This window comes from Hyperolius riggenbachi, chromosome 8 (genome assembly GCF_040937935.1).
Source record: "Hyperolius riggenbachi isolate aHypRig1 chromosome 8, aHypRig1.pri, whole genome shotgun sequence".
NCBI classification, from domain to species: domain Eukaryota; kingdom Metazoa; phylum Chordata; class Amphibia; order Anura; family Hyperoliidae; genus Hyperolius; species Hyperolius riggenbachi.
In genome coordinates, this window is record NC_090653.1 from 241,979,646 (window position 1) to 241,999,994 (window position 20,349).

The following is a 20,349-nucleotide window of genomic DNA, read 5'->3' on the forward strand; positions in this document are numbered from 1 at the left end:
GTGAAAGCCTCCCTATCTCTAGAAGCGGTTATAGAGTCACCCAGCTGATGCTTTGTGAGAAACTTCTAGCGATGAAATACAACAGATTTTCTTATTTTGAGAAAATGTGGACCTATTGTGCTGATTATAGTTGAAATGTGAGTTTGGCATATAACAGATTTCAACTTTGAAAAATGTGTGACTGATTTTGATATATTCTCCTTGGAGCATGATAGACCATTGTGTACTCCTAAATGGTGTTTATATCTACACTGGATGTGCACATAACTGGCAATGTTAGTCGTATCGTTTTTGATGTTTCTGTATGTTATTTGTTTTATTCTGATCCCTGCGTAGGATCAAGTTATTTTGTATTTACTATTTACACGTGTTTCATTTCTTCTATGCTTCTCTGGCTGTGCCAAATAAAAACTTGCTCCAGCAAATAGCATTCATATCATTCATGAAATCTCATGAAAAAAAAGAAAAAGTTAAACATTTAAAAAAGGAACTTTATAAAAGTGATCCCCACTCCCCCAGTGAAGTGTTAAATCCTACCTAAATAATTAACCCATTGTGTCACCTTGGTCTTAAATGGGAACTGTAATGAAAATATCATAATGAATAAAATTGCTTCTTTTTTACAATATTTGTTTCCAGATTACTTAGTCAGTGTTTCCCTATTGTGAAATTCTTCTCTCCTTGATTTACATTCTGAAATGTATCACTAGTGGTTCTGCCAGGTGATCTGTACAGAATGTTCATTACATAGAGTTCTATGGAAAGAGGGAGATACTGTTTGCTTAGCAGTTGGAAACAGCCATTATTTTTTGCAATGCAATGAGGTTCACAGGCAGCAAACTGTCAGCACCCTGGTCATAACATCACGCTATGGGAGTAGTTCACCACAATATCAGCCATATAGACCCCACCTGATGATCTATTTGAGAAAAGGTAAATCTTTCTGGTGAGAAAAGGGGGTATCAGTTACTGATTGGGATTACGTTCAATTCTTGGTTAAAGTTAATCTTTAAGATTGGTGGGTACCGGTAATGGCTGCAGCCTGTAGCAAATGGATGCTATTGCTATTAGGCCCACGGTTCGGGGACCCAACACTGCATAAAGGCATCACTGTACTGTACAGCACTGGGGTCCCCAAACTGTGCACCATAGCAACCGCATCCAGTCACTACAGACACACAGGCTGGCAATGATGGTGAGCTAAGTGCCAAACTAGTGATCAAATATGGCGTATGTGGTATCATTTAAACTGGGACAAGCCACATAATATATTTTGAGGTGTTTTATAAACTGTGGCACTTGTCATGTAAAAAATCAGGAAGGGTGAAACAGTGTATTTTCTGCATTTATGCCCTATTTTCCCCCTGTAAAATGCCTATAACATTAAACAAACATTAAATAAATATTAATATAGATGCATCACTTTCATGGCATACGTATAAAAGTGTTCTATATTAATAGAGACACAGCAGAAATGCCAAAATTGTCAGGAATTTTAAGGGGTACAAACCGCAGAATGCAAAGTGGTTAAGAAGATTGTATTGTAATCTATGTAGGTGTGTGACAAGGACAGGGATGACACAGGAGGAGTCAGTCTGGTTAGCAGCAGTGTTGCTGTATGGGGGACATATGTGTACCCTACCTACAGTAACAGCGTCAGTCTCTCACCTGTAGCCCTGCAGCGAAGAACGATGGGCTCCCCCTCTGGCACTCGGTAATCCTTGTCATTTTCTTCATCTTCTATGGTGGGAGGAACTGCAACAATAAATCATTTGACAGATTAAATTGAGTTTTAGCGCATGATGCTGAATGGTGATCAACTGTGTTGATTCCACAGAGCCAGAGACTGCCCCGAGTACCTCACCGATTGTTAAATCAAAGATGGCTGTGCTGCCACGCAGCCTCTTATTTTCTAGCAGTTGTGATTTCATGTTATGTTACAGTTATTTAGTATCTTCCTTACACCCCTGCTGTTTCTTGCTAGTTGGTAGCTCCCACCCCTTCTCTTCCTGCTGTAACTCCATTTTGCATATTTGTTATGTAGAGACTGCAGAGTTAGGGAGCTGTGTAACTTCATTGGAAATTTACCTATGAGAAAGACTATGAAAAAGCCTGATGTTTGTACCCTTTGTTACCTTGAAGCATAAAGAAGCATTGGAAAACACCTCAGGAGTCTTTATTCATTGAGTAAGCTGCCTGTTAAAGCGTTATTAACCTGCTGCACACATCCATACAGACTGGGTCTACAGGAGCTTGTGGCAGGTACAACAGATGCTGAGACAGAACAGTAAATTTCCAGAAGAATCCAATCGCATGGCTATCTCTGCAGCTTCAGAATCGTGAGTAACCATTGCCTGTGTGAAGAACAAAGGCCCTAAGACAGGAATTCTTCATACTGTGCACTGAAAGACACTTGCCTGTGTGTTACAAGCCATCAGAAGCATTGCACTGCATTAGAATACAGCTATATATTCCCCTACAGTGCCAACCTATCACTACCAGGGATTGCTGCTCTGTGCTATGGGCTCATCTCTCTAGGACTACCAGCTTACACAAGTTTGCTTTCTTGGTGAGCCATAAGCTCCTTCTCAACTGTGCAAAGATTGTGTATCATTGCTGTACAAGTCACAAGGATTCATTACTATACAAGTCACAAGGATTCATTATTGTCAAGCTGTTTGGACTGTGAATTTAATGCCTGCATTTATTGAAAGAGCTGTATTTCTGCCTTCTATAGTGATTTTGAACTGTTTCTGTGTGCATTGCTGAGAAATCCAGCTAAAACCAGTCTGCAGCCTTAGCTGGCTCATTGTAACAAACATTCAGCTCCACCCAGCTCAGCTCAGCTTGTTTGTAAACAAAAAGTATCAATTCACACAGCACTGAGCCTTGGCAGACTTCCAACAAGACTCTGAAACTACAGCACTTGTCATTATGTCTGACAGAGATTCCACTTATGAGTTGCCTGCATTTAATCCAGATGAAGCAGACACCTTGCTTCATTCTGCCCGTCCAGTTAGAGCTCCTCATCCATCCTTAAAGGCAAGAGAAGCTTATGAGTCAAGTAAAGAAGAAACGTCTAGCAGCATGAATGCATTATGGGAGAAAACTTTAAGTTGTATAACAGCCGCTAATGAAACCAGCAATAATACTGAGCAATTGAACACTGCTCTTTCAAGGGTTAAGAAGGCATTTGAGAACTATAAAAGACTTTCTGAAAAATACTTTTCCCTTTTGTCACGTTCCAGCACAGAGGAAGCTTCACTAGAATTAAAGGACTTTTCTTCTACTGACCAGCAAAGATATAGCACATATCTTGAAGCAAAGACACAGATAGAGGGTAGATTAGCACAGCTACATGAAACTGCATCCTGTATATCTGCTTCTTCCAGACACTCAGGAAAATCATCTAGATCTGCCCGCTCGCATCATAAAGCATCTTCTAAGTCATTGCGATCCTGCTCTGTTAGGTCAACACTGAGCGACCAGATACTCAAAGCTCGCCAAAAGGTTGCAGTAGCCCAGGTTCAAGCCACCTGTTCTGAAAGAGAAGCAGCCTTTAAGGCAGAAGCTAAACTCATGGAAGCTGAAGCACAGGCAGAAGCTAAACGCAAGGAAGCTGAAGCACAGGCAGAAGCTAAACGCATGGAAGCTGAAGCTAAACGCATTCAAGCAAGAATACAAGCTGAAACAGAGGCCCAGCTAGAAATCCTTCAGAAGAAAAGAGAGAAGGAAGTAGCCTTAGCAGAGCTATCTGTCTTAGAACAAGCTCTATTGGAAGAGGAAGGAGCATCTTTTCCTAGCTTGGCTGCCCATCAAGACCCTGTTGAAAGGACTCTACAGTTTGTCTTGACCCAGAACCATGAAGATACAGTCCCACCTACAGTTGGAGATTCTTTTCATAATCATTCAGCAAGTCAAGCAAACGACAACACATCACCGAAGCAACCTGAACTAGACGCACCATCCAACAGAGACACTCCACAACTACCGCGTGCCACAAGATCAAGTGTACCAACCTATCCACCTCATGTGCCACCACAACCCTCTGTGGACAGAGATTACAAGGGCAGAGCAGAAGACGACCGAGTGAACTCTATACCTCCTGTAATACAGCGCAATTCAACTTCAAATGCACAGAGATCTTCTGATGCCAGACCCATACCTGGATTGAACCCATCTGCAACACCTTTCTCTCCACCTTCCAGCCAGCATCAGATACCAACTGTGATCCAAGATGGTGCACCATCACTATCACCTGCGCATGTAAAAACTGAAACGGTTGACATCGCAGAGTTCAGCAAGTATATGATTCGACGAGAGTTGATTACTACTGGACTGTCTAGATTTGACGACCGCCCAGAGAACTATAGGAGTTGGAGATCTACATTTAAGGCGGTAACCAAGAACTTGGACATTGAACCTCAAGCAGAACTTGACTTACTAATAAGGTGGTTGGGGCGTCAATCTTCAGAACAAGTAAAGAGACTTAAATCTGTCTACATTTATAACTTTGAAGCAGGCCTTCAGGCTGCCTGGGAACGTCTGGAACAAGACTATGGGAGCCCTGAAGTCATTGAATCTGCCTTACTTCAGAAACTAAAAGACTTTCCTAAGATCTCTGTTAAGGACAATCATAAGCTTAGAGAGTTAGGTGACCTTCTTCATGAACTTGAAATTGCTAAGTCAAATCCTAGTTTGCCAGGCCTTAGCTATTTAGACACTGCTCAGGGCGTTAATCCTATTGTTGCAAAGTTGCCTATTCATCTCCAAGGAAAGTGGACTAGTATAGGATCAAAGTATAAATATGAACACCATGTTTCCTTCCCCCCATTTTCTTATTTTTCTGAGTTTATAAGGAAGATCGCAAGATCCAAGAATGACCCAAGCTTCTTGTATCCAGACACAACCACCCTTCCTTCTACTACTTCAAAGGGTTTTGCCACCAACAATAAATTGAAGAACTTAAGGCAACCTACTGCCGTGAGGAAAACTGCGATCACATCCAATGTCTTGGCCACAGACACTAAATTAGAAGATACCAAGGCAAGCAATCTTGATCAACGGTGTCCCATTCATAATGCACCACATTCCCTCGCCATATGTCGTGCATTTAAGGACAAGCCTATTGAAGAACGCAAGACATTTCTTAAGGAACATAATATCTGTTTCAAGTGTTGTGCATCCTCCAACCATTTAGCTAGAGACTGTAAGATCGCCATCAGATGTTCCCTGTGTAACAGTGCCAAACACATGGATGCTCTTCATTCAGACCTGTTCAAAAATAAATCTTCACCCGACAGCAAACCCAAGACTACATCAGATGATGGCGGGGAGAAGACTGAGCAACATACCAACACCGTAACTACAAGGTGTACAGAGGTGTGTGGAGAAGGCCGTTATAACAAGTCTTGCAGCAAGATATGTCTCGTAAGAGTTTTTCCTGAAGGATGTCCACAAAATGCCATAAAAATGTATGCCATACTTGACGATCAGAGCAATCGCTCATTGGCAAGTACAGAGTTCTTTGACTTATTCAACATTCATGGAGAGACTTGGCCCTATACCTTGCAGACATGCGCAGGACAAGTCAATACTTCTGGAAGAATAGCCCACGGTTTCATAGTGGCATCAGAATATGAGAACATAGAGTTTCCTCTTCCAACTCTAATTGAATGTGATCAGCTACCGAACAACAGAGAAGAGATACCCACACCTGAGGTTGCACGATATCACTCTCATTTGAACTTCATTGCTGACTGCATACCACCACTTAACAAGGATGCGAAGTTCTTGATTCTTCTTGGGAGAGACATTCCCAGAGTTCATAAAATAAGAGAGTTGTGCAACGGTCCAGATGATGCTCCTCATGCTCAAAAACTTGATCTTGGATGGGTGATAATAGGAGAAGTCTGTTTAGATAAATCGCACAAGCTCTTGGACGTAGCTTCCTACAAAACGAATGTGGAGGAATTCTGTACCTATCAATCGATGAAATGTAAATTGCACTATCATGTGAAAGAAAGACTGGATTTCAAATCTGAAGTTCCATATCAAGCCCTCCAAAGTATTACTTGCAAGCTTACTTCTCACAAGGACCTTGGTGATTCAGTGTACCAGACTACCGGTGATGACAACAAGATTGCCCCTTCAATTGAAGACAAGGAGTTCATCAAGATTATGAATGAAGAGTTCTTCAAGGACAACTCCAACAGTTGGGTAGCTCCATTACCCTTCCGTTTACCAAGGCTTACTCTCCCTAACAATCGAGAACAAGCTTTAGCTAGATTTGCTGCACTTAAGAGAACTCTCCGTAGCAAGCCTGAGATGCAAGAGCACTTTCTAGCATTCATGCAGAAGATTCTAGATAACCATCATGCTGAGCCAGCACCAGACCTTAAGGAAGGTGAAGAATGCTGGTACCTTCCATCCTTTGGAGTCTACCATCCTCGTAAACCAGGACAAATCAGAATTGTCTTTGACTCAAGTGCTCAATTCAAGGGAACCTCCTTAAATAATGTTCTTCTAACAGGCCCAAATTTAACAAACAACCTTGTAGGAGTGTTGATGCGGTTCAGGAAGGAACCCATTGCCGTGACAGCTGACATCCAACAAATGTTCCACTGTTTCATTGTCAGAGAGGAGCACAGAGATTATCTCCGATTCTTGTGGCACCGCAACAATGACATCAAGGATCAGGTGATAGATTATCGCATGAGAGTCCATGTCTTTGGAAATAGTCCATCTCCTGCAGTGGCAACTTACGGCCTGAGAAGAACAGCACAGGAAGGAGAAAGAGAATTTGGATCTGACACCAGGCAGTTCATTGAGAGAGATTTCTACGTAGATGATGGCCTCAAATCCTTCTCAACACCTGAAGAAGCTATCAGCCTCATAAAACGAACTCAACAACTCTTGTTGACTGCTAATTTAAGGCTTCACAAGATTGCATCTAATAGCAGTGAAGTAATGAAGGCTTTTAATCCAGAAGATCATGCTATGGATTTGAAAGATTTGGACTTGGGAGTAGATACCCTACCCACGCAAAGGAGTCTCGGTCTTCTTTGGAATGTAACTTCAGACACATTCACCTTTCAGGTCTCTGATACAGAGAAGCCATTCACCAGACGAGGAGTCCTGTCAACTGTCAATAGCCTTTACGATCCCCTAGGCTTTGTGACACCAGTTACTGTCCAAGGGAGATCCATACTTCGTCAGCTTACTGAGAGAGTCACAGATTGGGATGCCCCTTTGCCAGCAGACCTACTGCCTAAATGGGAGAAATGGAGAAACTCCTTGAAGGTTTTGGAAGAACTTAGTATTCCACGCTGCTATTCTCCCACTTCACTTTCAAAAGGTCAGAGGAAAGAGATTCACATCTTCTGTGATGCATCCACTGAAGCTATAGCGGCTGTGGCTTATCTCAAGATCATAGATCCCTCTGGAAGATCCCATGTTGGTTTCCTACTAGGAAAAGCCAAGTTAGCTCCAAAACCTGTTCATACTATTCCAAGATTGGAATTGTGTGGCGCAACCCTAGCAGTCGAAGTTGCAGAATTCCTGAAAAATGAAATGGACACTGAAATTGATCAGATTAAGTACTACACTGACAGCAAGATTGTACTTGGCTACATATGCAACAGCGTAAGAAGATTCTACGTGTATGTGGCTAACAGGGTGGAACGGATAAGAAGAATCAGTAGACTTAAACAATGGAACTATGTCCCGACTGATTTGAATCCCGCAGACATCGCCACAAGGTCAGTGCCAGCAGCTGCCCTCACGCGAACCATTTGGTTTTCAGGGCCCAAGTTTTTAACTGATCAGTCTTCCACAAACTCAGAAGAAGATATTGATTTCCACTTGGTGGATCCAGATACTGATCCAGAAATCCGCCCTGAAGTTATAACATTGAGTTCCAACATCTGCTCAAGAAGAAACTTGGAGGTGAGACGTTTTGAACGTTTCTCTACCTGGAAAAGATTGGTGAGGACTATAGCAAGATTAAGCCATATTGCACAGAGTTTCCGCAAGCCCAATCAGACATCATCCTGCCATGGATGGCACACCTGCAAAGAGTTACCCAATGCATTAGAGTATGAGAAGGCAGAGTTATTCATCATACGTCGTGTGCAAGAAGAGGTCTATGCAGACGAGATCAAGTGTTTGAGAGGCAATAGACCAGTCTCAAAGAGTAGTCCGCTATTCACACTGAACCCAGTAATCGACAATGAGGGTATGCTTAGAGTCGGTGGACGTCTGAATAAGTCCAACCTGCTAAGAGGAGAACAGAACCCGTTGATAGTACCAGGAAACCACCATCTGGCAACTTTGATTATCCGGCATTACCATGAGACGGTCAGACATCAAGGAAGACATAACACAGAAGGTGCCATTAGAGTTGCAGGGTTCTGGATAGTTGGAGTGAAAAGACAAATAGCCACGATCATTCACAACTGTGTCAAATGTCAGAAGTTAAGAGGTAGACAGCAGTATCAACAGATGGCTGACCTAGCCGCAGACAGACTGAGCGAAGATGCACCCTTTTCATATGTCGGGATTGATGTATTTGGACCATGGACAGTAACGACCAGAAGAACCCGTGGTGGTCAAGTCAACAGCAAAAGATGGGCTGTAATGTTCACTTGCTTAAGTGTAAGAGCTGTACATATCGAAGTGATTGAGTCTATGGACACTTCAAGTTTCATCAATGCTCTTAGGAGATTTCTCGCACTAAGAGGTCCTGTGAAGATGTTGAAATCGGACTGTGGCACTAACTTCATTGGTGCGTGTAGAGAGTTACAGATAGACCGACAACAAGTTGGAAAGTATTTGAGTGATCAAGGTTGTGTGTGGAAGTTTAACCCACCACACTCTTCACACATGGGCGGAGTATGGGAACGCATGATTGGCATGGCAAGGCGAATACTGGATTCAATGTTGCTTGATGTGAGTTCTTCACGCCTTACCCACGAGGTGCTCACCACATTCCTTGCTGAGGTTGCAGCAATAATAAACTCAAGACCACTGACTGCCGTATCCACAGATCCAGAATTTCCGACTATCTTAACTCCAGCTACATTGTTGAGCCGGAAAATTGGACAGATTCCAGCACCAAAGGGTATCTTTGATGAAAAGGACATGTATAAACGTCAGTGGAGACACGCTCAATACCTTGCAGATCAGTTCTGGGACAGATGGAGGAAGGAATACCTCACACTTTTGCAAGGACGTAAAAAGTGGCAAACCCAGAAGCCCAACTTAAAGGAAGGGGATTTGGTCCTGCTAAAAGACCAGCAAACTCACCGGATCCAGTGGCCAGTTGGACTTATTACAAAGGCCGTCGCCAGTGATGATGGAAGGGTCCGAAGTGTGGAAGTCAGGATCGTGAAGAACGGGGACTCAAAAACTTTCCTCAGACCAGTCACTGAGACTGTCCTTATTATGCCTGCTTCTAAAAGTTCTGATCCAGTCTTATGTGAGGGAGTCACTCAAGCCCCTAACATAGATAGCCAATAGACTTGAGAAGGCTAGGTTAAGAATGCTAGATAGCATTTTACTCCATGCAGTGTTGAAAAGAAAAATAATTGAGAAGTGGTATCTCACGATACCAGGCGGGGAGTGTGCTGCCACGCAGCCTCTTATTTTCTAGCAGTTGTGATTTCATGTTATGTTACAGTTATTTAGTATCTTCCTTACACCCCTGCTGTTTCTTGCTAGTTGGTAGCTCCCACCCCTTCTCTTCCTGCTGTAACTCCATTTTGCATATTTGTTATGTAGAGACTGCAGAGTTAGGGAGCTGTGTAACTTCATTGGAAATTTACCTATGAGAAAGACTATGAAAAAGCCTGATGTTTGTACCCTTTGTTACCTTGAAGCATAAAGAAGCATTGGAAAACACCTCAGGAGTCTTTATTCATTGAGTAAGCTGCCTGTTAAAGCGTTATTAACCTGCTGCACACATCCATACAGACTGGGTCTACAGGAGCTTGTGGCAGGTACAACAGATGCTGAGACAGAACAATGGCTGACATTTTAAACTACTCTTTTCTGCCGATTATAACTGGATCTAGTGGTTTTGGAATGTTTGTGAGGTAAGCAGCTAGCGCAGTAGAAAGCGGTGGCATGGGGGCAAGAATGGCACCCGTGGCACAAGCCATGCCTGTACTCCTATAGATATGCCACTAGGTAAGAGCTTTGTAATGCTCTTCTAAGTTCCAATATTTCCTATGGAAGCCTGCCATCCCACACCTCTCCCTATGACTCAAGCTGTCTTTGGGCTTATTGGGTTTGTATTGTATAAGTGCCCAACCACACCATGTGCTGGCTCATATTCAACATTTTTAAAACTAGTTCAGTGCACAGCTCCAGCAACTGGCCAAAAAGGCATCCTGTAGTGTCCATGCAACAGCACTGACATTACCAAAGTCAAGTTGTAGCTATTAAAGGGAACCCGAGGTAAGAGGGATATGGAAACTGCCATATGTATTTTCTTGTAAACAATGCCAGTTGCCTGGTAGCCCTGTTGATCTTCAGGCATAATTAGTGTCTGAGTCAAAACCCTGGAGCAAGCATATGGCTAAGGCAGTCAGCTGAGTCAGAGTACCTGATTTGCTGCATGCTTGTTCAGGGTCTATGGTTAGAAGTATTAGAAACACAGGATCAGGAGGACTGCCACGCAACTGGTATTGCTTAAAAGGAAATAAATATGGCAGCCTCCATATCCCTGTCACCTCGGGCTCCCTTTAAGTAGGGATTGTTTTTGGCTGCATGCCATTTGCCTAACAATTTTCATGACCTTTTTTCTAACTAGCAATATCTTTGTCTCCTGCCTTAAACCTTCCGTAAGGAGTGTACACAGACATTTGACATCAGTTTTGCTTTCAATTTACATTCAGTTTGATATTAGTTCATTTCCCAGCTACCATAGTAAATGGGTAAATTACCTTAAATTAAAACTGAAAAACAAACATCAACGTGCAACTGACTTGCAGTGACACTGATGTCAACTAAAACCAAAGAACTGTGTAGAATAGAACAATCGCAAAAATATTAAATTGGAACACCAGCCCTTTTCAATTTTATTTTGGACAGAGCAGGGCAATGTTGCATTCTCCGTCCGGTTTTCATTAAAGGATATGGATAGTTTCCCAGGTTTTTCTATTTCTGCTTCCTTCCCCTTCTAACATAAATACAGTATATCTAAAATAAAGGAAAACAGATTTAAATACTATTTTGGTGCCATATTTTTACAACTGCATCACCTAAACAGAGTTCCAAAAAAATTTGGGTGGGAATTTTCTGTGTCCTCACAAATCCCCCCCAACTTCCCAGCTGACTGCTGTTTTCATCTGGTTTCTGTAAAAGCTCATACACACGTCCAACAAAACGCATGACAGACGGCAAGATATGGTTGCATTCAAAACAAGTACACGTTGTTCAAACCACTTGTACGCACGCGGCCAACAACCGCCCGTTATCAGTGACTCATCTAGTAGGTTGCTATGCTTACACACAGGGCCGGTTTAAGCAACAATGGGGCCCCAGGGCAAAATAAACCTGGGGGGCCCCCCCAACAGATACCCCGGAGCAAAAATTGGCATTAAGGGACCTTTTTTGCAGCTAGTATTGGGAAAATAGGAAAAAAATGCCAGGGATCTTCATACAGCCATATTGCGGCTGTATAGCGATCCCTGGCCAAACCGCTGCGGCTGCGTATGGACCCCCTGGAAACCCCGTCAGGAAATGTATTGCTCTTTCTTTTGATACATGTAAAATTACACTACCGTTAGGTACTAAAAGTGACATTTACCGCATTTAAAAGTATACTTTTTTCCTTCGAAACTTTAAAATCAATTTTCTCAAAAACTATAAGGTCTTTTTGAAAATTTGTTTTTCCTCTTATTCCCAATGATCTCCTTAACATATCCTGCAAATTTAGGGTATCTAGAATTTAAGGTGGATTTGCTTTTAACCATTAAAGTCGGCTGGTTTTTAAATGTGTATTTTTTTTCCTTTGAAACTTTAAAATCGATTTTCTCATTTTTGAAAAAAAAATGTTTCCCTCTTGTAGCCACTGGGGGCCCCTACAAGCTCTGGGGCCCTGGGGCAGCTGCCTCCTTTGCCTTAATGGTAGCGCCGGCCCTGCTTACACACGCCCATCTATCGTCCAACAGACCAAGTTTGGATGATAGTTGTGTGAAATAGTTGCTCGTGTATAATATGCATGAATAATATACTTGCGTAGAGTGAACACCGCTGCATCCCACCAAAACCCACGACAGTGCACGACCTGGCCAGCAATTCCAAAAGTCGCAAGAAAGAAAACGGTCCGCACTTGTCAGTGACGTTATCCTTTATTGATGGACATATCCAAAACATCCAGGGCATCACATCACATAGCTGACATGTTTCGGACTAACCGTCCTTAATCATAGCTATTAGACAAATGACCATCTAGACATATATGTAGGAATATGTGTGTAGAATGCCCGCCCATGACTCCGCCCGGCCAGGGAGGAGTCAATTTAGGCTTAAATGCAAAATTAAAACACATACACGTATTAAAAAAGTCCCAACTACAGTATACTCTGACCAATTTGTCATCGAATGGAACGAAATATTGACTGATTGTTCTCTAAAATTGATGCGTCTTATTATATCCTATGAAGAAAATAAACTTATTGAATTAAAATTGAAAGTAGATGATATTAAGACCACTATCTGTAAATCGCATAACATAGAAATGTATGACACACTAAATAAGCAAATGTTAGATAATATTATGAAATTGGAAATCATGATCACGGATATGAAACGCACCAAATATATCAGAGATACTGATGACTATGCCAAAAATATGCCAAAAATGTTGTTTCATCTCTGTCCCCCTCTGTTCTCTCCTAAAAGCCAGCAGAAACTACGTCTGCGTCGGCCGGGTCAGTAGCAGTGCGCAAGCACTAGGCTCGGTAGAGAGCGTTATTGTTCGCTGAGTTGAGTCAACTTGACTTGAGCACTGCTGTCGACCCAGCCGTGCCGGAAGCAGCTTCTGCTAGCTTTTAGATGAGAACAGAGGGGGGCAGAGGTGAAAAGGGGCAGCGGTGGGCAGGAGGACTGCTCCCCTATACACGCCTGCTACCCCTGTTCTTACAATATTATTTGCTTCGGATATCCTTTAAGCTCAAAGTATTTATCACAGACACAGTAGGTAAGAGGAAGAGAGTGTAGTATAAAGAAGAGATAACATTCAGAGGTCAGGGGTCAAGCTGCAAATTATCATTAAGTATTTATAGAGTGCTGAAATGCATCTTCCACAGCACTTTACAGAGTACATAGCAATACCACTGTCATCAGAGTAGATCACAGTCTAAAAATGGCCATATACTGGTCGATATGGCCATCAAATAGCTGTCTCATCGATTATCTGATGAAATCGGCTGTATATAGGAGAAATTAATGATTGTATGGTGTGCTTAGTGCCTACCACATTGCTAGCCCATGCACACTTTCAATTACTGAATTACTGTCATTCAGCAGGGATTGGGACGCCATCCCCAGGCAACACTGCAAAACAAAGGCTGTACAGATGTGTCGCTAGACTCTAGGCAAGCAATGCGTTCTGTTGATCCCTGCAGGGCAACATGTCTTGTAAGGGTATATAAGGCTTAAAGGACGCTTGAAGTACCGTAATAGGAACAATGAGACTATTTATTTCCTGGTCGTCCTGCTAATATTCTGTCTCCAATACTTTTAGCTGTAGACCCTAAACAAGCATTGAGATCAAATGTTTGACTAAAATTTGACTGGATATGCCATACGCTTGTTTCAGGTGTATGATTCAGATACAACAGATCATTAAAGATTAGCAGGATGGCAGGCAACTGGTATTATTTAAAGGGAAATAAATATGGCAGTCTCTTTATCCCTCTTGCTTTAGATGTCCTTTAACCTGTTAAGGACCGCTCTATGCTAACTGGCGTGGACCCGGCGGCAGCCCCAGGACCGCCTAACGTCGATCGGTGTGCAGTCTTGGGGGCGTGTTTTGCATGAGACACGGCTGTCCCCCTGGGGGGACACAGGAGCGATCCGCTGTGATAGGCTGAAGCCTATCACAGCGATCCTATCATAGCCGATCACTGTAATTGGCTGACGGGGGGAGGGAGGGTGGTAAAAATGAAATGAACGAAAATAAGCATATTTATTACAGAAAAAAAAGGAAAAAAATATTTACAAAAAAAAAAAAAAAATAAACATTGGGGGAGCGATCAGACTCCACAAACAGAAAGCTCTTTTGGTGGGGAGAAAAGGGGGGAAAATCACTTGTGTGCTGAGTTATGCGACCCTGCAGCGAAGCCTTCAAGCTGCAGTGGCCTATTTGGTGAAAAATGGCCTGGTCTTTAGGGGGGGTTTAAGCCTGGGGTCCTTAAGTGGTTAAAGGACAACTGAAGTGAGAGGTACATGGAGGTTGCCATAATTATTTTTTTTTAAACTATACCAGTTGCCTGGCAGCCTAGCTGATCTATTTGGTTGCAGTAGTGTCTGAATAACACCAGAAACAGGCATGCAGATAATCTTGTCAGATCGGACAATAATGTTCAGGGTCTATGGCTAAAAGTATTAGAGGCAGAGGATCAGCAGGACTGCCAGGTGACTGGTATTGCTTAAAAGGAAATAAATATGGCAGCCTCCATATACCTCTTGCTACTGTCCGTAAGGATGTTTTTTCAGCTGCTTCAGAGCATCATTGTTAAAGACACTTATAAAAAGTACCTATCAAAGTAGACTGTCAGGGAAATGTGTTGAACACAAAGCCTTTGTTATATGACAATTATCAGCAAAGGGGGAAACAAAAACCCTCAACTCAGGCAGTAAAACAGACCGTCTTTATGAGGTCCTTCCAGCATCACACAGAGCATCAGTGCACAGAGCTGTAGAACAATTACGTAATTAACTGGCATGACAAACATCTGTTCTGGGAGGATAGAAACTCACAGTGACAGCAATTTCCCAGGTGATTACTAATGCTTGAAAAACACCAACACACTACCAGTATTTGCTGTTCAACCACCTGATTTTTATTGAATACAAATTGTATTAAATGTAATTATCAGTTCATACGGAAGTATGAACCCAAGTATTGTTTTGATTCTGGCAATAAAAAACAATTTAAAATTGTCAGTAAAATTGATTGTAATACCACTCACACAGTATATCAATTAATGTGTCCGTGTGGGTTGTACTACATCGGTAAAACTAAAAGGGATTTAAAAACACGTATACAAAAACATGTTAGAAACATAAAAGATGCAATTAAGGAAGAGAAGAGGGAAAAAAAACCCTATCTCTTCACATTTTGCTGAGTTTCATGAGTCCAGTATTGATGGACTAAAAGTGAAAGGTATTTATTGCCTGAACCCGAGCATTCGTTTTGAAAAGGCTGATTCTATTTATAGAAAATAAAGTCACTGGATATATACTCTGGATACTTTGCACCCTAAGGGTTTGAATAGGGACTTGAATTTAAAAGTTTTCTTGAAATAATGATATTACAAGCATTCCACATTACGGACTCAGTGAGAAGGAATACCATTGTGTAGAGGGCTGCACACAAGGCTATTTGTGATATTGGAGATAATTGCAGTGAATAATAACAACAATTTGTTTAATGTCCACTATACGTAATATGTACTATGGCTAATAAGGGTGTGCAGGTTACGTATACGGTTTTTAACAGCCTCTCTATGCGACCTTTTGGTCGCATAAACAATGGTCACATGATGGAACGTAATTGCGTAATACATGGAATACAATTATTGCAGCCTGTTACGTAGGTGACCTTTGGGTCGCATAAATAGCGGTCACATGATCCAGCGCAGTTGCGCAGTACGTCCTGAGGAAGTCCCTGGGCGGGGTGAAACGCGTTGACGTAGGCCTGCAACACGCGCTGTGAGTCCTTCCGCCCCCCTCTGCCCTCCCGCCGGATCGTAGCACTCGAGCCCTTGTGCTTGGCGTGTACAGGAACGGCTACCGCAAGGAACGTTGAAGGAATGCAGGCCCCGAGTCTTGACTAAATGGTCGGGTACTCCCGCAGTACGGACTATGCACAATCTGTGGTTAGTTGGGCCGTAGCGGCAGCCTGTGGATGACGCAGTTTATCGATTCTTTGAGGAGTGGTAACTATAATAACAATAGACTGTTGATGCTATATGGGATCAATCGTGATGAGAAGTATAACTTGGCATAAATATGGAACAAGTCTTAAATACCTATATGCCTATCAACAAGTTCAAAGCTGATGGACTTGATGGAACTAGTCGTAGAGATGGCCCAGCCTTGGAGAACTCATGGAGAAGCACATGATCAGTTTGATCAGCTGATAGATTTGTAAGCCTCTGATTTGCTGAGATGACTTTCTGGTTTAACACATGATCATGACCAGCAAATCAGAGGCTTACAAATCTATCAGCTGATCAAACTGATCATGTGCTTCTCCATGAGTTCTCCAAGGCTGGGCCATCTCTAGTCATAAGTAAAAGGAGACTAATATCCATTGAAAGAAGCATTAATGGGAACTCTTCTTGATGGTCCTGGCTAAGTTTTGAAAAAAGAGATATTTACGATCTTTTGGACTTGCAAGAGGAATTTCTTCTATTAGAACGTTTCCCTATTTTTTGCATGTGACTGGCTGCCAACTTTTTGAACCAATTTTTTGAACTATTTAAGTGCTATATACATATACATATATATGCACAATTTGGGGCATGGTGGTGTGATTGCGGGAGGGGGGGGAGGGGCACATACCACACATGCACATGGGTCAAAAATCTGAGCTTGCTCTATAATTGAAAATGATTATTATTTAATATTAAATACTCAGTTTCCCAGTGTGCAAAGATGGTAGTAATTTATGTATGAACACTATTGATGATTCCTGTTGCAGGAGGTCGCTTTGGGTGTTTCTACAGCTTTAAGACCAGGAGGGCCGGAGTTGCCCATATTGATGATTATTGTGCATGTATTTATATGCAACAACGATTATACCTCCGTATGAACCAATAAATACATTTAATACAATTTGTATTCAATAAAAATTAGGTGGTTGAACAGCAAATTCTGGTGGTGTGTTAGTGTTTTTCTAGTTGTTTTTGACCAGTGCTAGTGCCCACCTGTGTTGCATACGTGAATATGTACACTGGGTTTTAGTTTTTGCTAGATTACTAATGCTTATTTGTGATTGGTTCTCTTTATGCAGCCCCACAGTCATCCAAGAACTTACGTAAAACGTCCACAACAAAATTCTTCCTGGCTTCTCCAGCAGTGTTGGCAACCAAACAAGAGTAGACACCACCATCTCCAGTGCCTGCATGGACCACCTTAAGAACACGCCCACCTGGAATACAAATGTTAGGAAGATAGGGCAGAAAGCTCTTGACAAAAAAAAGCAGGAATCCTGCTTTACATGGTTGCACCTGCTGGTGGCACTAGCTGCCTGGACTGAGGCAACACCTCAGACATTTTTTTTGTACCTTTTTCAGTTTATCTGTTGGTGGCTCTCTGTTTGGCGATAAATTCAGTATTCACCAGCAGGTGGCTCTCATACAACATATACTGGACACTTACTCAATAGACCACACCTTGTTGTATTTGAATTTAGGGACTCCACCCACCTCAGAGACTTGCCAGAACCTCAGTTCAGCTTGGTGGTCCTGCTGCTGTGTTCTGTGCTCCCTGCACTGAAAACCTCTATTCTGTTCTGACCTCTTGGCTATAACTCAGTTATCACGCCTAAAAGCTTTGCACGTGCAAACTAGGGTGCTAAGTAGTTTGCACGTGCAAACTACTTAGCAACGTAGTTAGCACGTGCAAACTACTTAGCAATGTAGTTACCACATGCAAACTACTTAGCACCGTAGTTAGCACGTGCAAACTACTTAGCACCGTAGTTAGCACGTGCAAACTACTTAGCAATGTAGTTACCACGTGCAAACTACTTAGCACCGTAGTTTGCACGTGCAAACTACTTAACACCTTAGTTAGCACGTGCAAAGCATGTTAGCACATGCAAAGTGGCTTTTCACTGGCGTGCTAACACATTGCACGCTTTAGTGAATCAAGCCCATGATCAGTTAATATTAGATGATCAACTGACTGGGCTCAATGCACCCATGAATCTGAACTCTTAAGGTGCCACCAGATAAGACTATTAGGCAGATTCCTCCATGACTTAATCAGATCAGAGAGGGATCCATTGCCTGACCACAATGCTGACCCCCAAGTGTATATTTGTGCCCCCCCCGTCCCACCCACCCACCCACCCACCCACCCACCCATCCATGTCTGTGTGCAGTGTTGAAGGCTCCCCTGTCACACACCGATGTGAATCCTGGTAACACTGGACACCGGACCAGGCCAGAATCTGTAACGGCGAGACAGGTGAACTTTCAACACTGCACACAGGAACGGGAGGGTACACATACACTCACCTAAAGGATTATTAGGAACACCTGTTCAATTTCTCATTAATGCAATTATCTAATCAACCAATCACATGGCAGGTGCTTCAATGCATTTAGGGGTGTGGTCCTGGTCAAGACAATTTCCTGAACTCCAAACTGAATATCAGAATGGGAAAGAAGGGTGATTTAAGTAATTTTGAGCGTGGCATGGTTGTTGGTGCCAGACGGGCCGGTCTGAGTATCTCGCAATCTGCTCAGTTACTGGGATTTTCACGCACAACCATTTCTAGGGTTTACAAAGAATGGTGTGAAAAGGAAAAAACATCCAGTATGCGGCAGTCCTGTGGGCAGAAATGCCTTGTTGATGCTAGAGGTCAGAGGAGAATTGACCGACTGATTCAAGCTGATAGAAGAGCAACGTTGACTGAAATAACCACTCGTTACAACAGAGGTATGCAGCAAAGCAGTTGTGAAGCAACACACACAACATTGAGGCGGATGGGCTACAACCGCAGAAGACCACACCGGGTACCACTCATCTCCACTATAAATGGGAAAAAGGCTACAATTTGCACAAGCTCACCAAAATTGCACAGTTGGAGACTGGAAAAATGTTGCCTGGTCTGATGAGTCTCGATAGAGTCAGAATTTGGCGTAAACAGAATGGATCCATCATGCCTTGTTACCACTGTGCAATTGTTACACTGTGCAACCTTGTTACACGGTGGTGGTGGTGTAGTGGTGTGGGGGATGTTTTCTTGGCACACTTTAGGCCCCTTAGTGCCAATTGGGCATCGTTTGAATTCCAGGGGCTACCTGAGCATTGTTTCTGACCATGTCCATCCCTTTATGACCACCATGTACCCATCCTCTGATTGCTACTTCAAGCAGGATAATGCACCATGTCACAAAGCTCAAATCATTTCAAATTGGTTTCTTGAACATGACAATGAGTTCACTGTACTAAAATGGCCCCCACAGTCACCAGATCTCAACCCAATAGAGCATCTTTGGGATGTAATGGAACGGGAGCTTTGTGCCATGGATGTGCATCCCACAAATCTCCATCAACTGCAAGATGCTATCCTATCAACATGGGCCAACATTTCTAAAGAATGTTTTCAGTACCTTGTTGAATCAATGCCACGTAGAATTAAAAGGGTTCTGTGGGGGTTTCTGAAGAGAAAAACTGCCACTTACCTTGGGCTTCTATGAGCCCCATGCAGCGGTAATGTCCCACGACGTCCTGCTCCCATCCGCCGTTCCCCGCAGCCGGCACCGGGCTATTATTCGTCTGACATACAGACGAATAATGCGCGTTGCCGTGCCTCCGCTCGCGTCACCTGAGGCTTACTGCGCAGGCGCAGTACAACGGAGCCTTGTACTGCGCTTGCGCAGTAAGCTTCCGATGACGCAGGCGGAAGCGAGCGGGTGCGCGGCCACTCTAGCGCAGCCGCTGTTGGATCCCATGCCGCTTAGACCGGGGCCGGCGGCGGAGAACGGCAGATGGGAGGAGGACGGCGTGGGACATTACCGCTGCACGGGGCTGATAGAAGCCCAAGGTAAGTGTCCGTTTTTCTCTTCCACAACCCCCCACAGAACCCCTTTAAAGGGAACCTAAACTGAGAGTGATATGAATGTTTCCTTTCAAACATTACCAGTTGCCAGGCAGTCCTGCTGCTCTCTATGGCTGCAGAAGTGGCTAAATCCCACACCTGAAACAAGCATGCAGCTAATCCAGTCTGACTTCAGTCAGAGCACCTGATCTGCATGCTTGTTGAGGGGCTGTGGCTAAAGGTATTAGAGATACAGAATCAGCAGCAGAATCATGCAACTGGTATTATTTTAAAAGGAAAAATTCATATCCTTCTCAGTTTAGGTTCCCTTTAAGGCA

At 43.0% G+C, this 20,349-nt stretch overlaps 1 protein-coding gene across 1 annotated transcript in view; it reads right to left on the minus strand.

Moving 5' to 3' along the window:
- The window catches only part of HMCN2 (hemicentin 2), a 408,064-nt gene that overhangs the window by 128,865 nt on the left and 258,850 nt on the right, over positions 1–20,349 (minus strand). The window contains exons 47-48 of the mRNA XM_068248458.1: positions 17,276–17,389; positions 1,669–1,755 (exon numbers count right to left, since the gene is read on the minus strand). Of these exons, the coding sequence (XP_068104559.1) occupies positions 1,669–1,755; positions 17,276–17,389 (201 nt within the window). The remainder of the gene's footprint in view (positions 1–1,668; positions 1,756–17,275; positions 17,390–20,349) is intronic.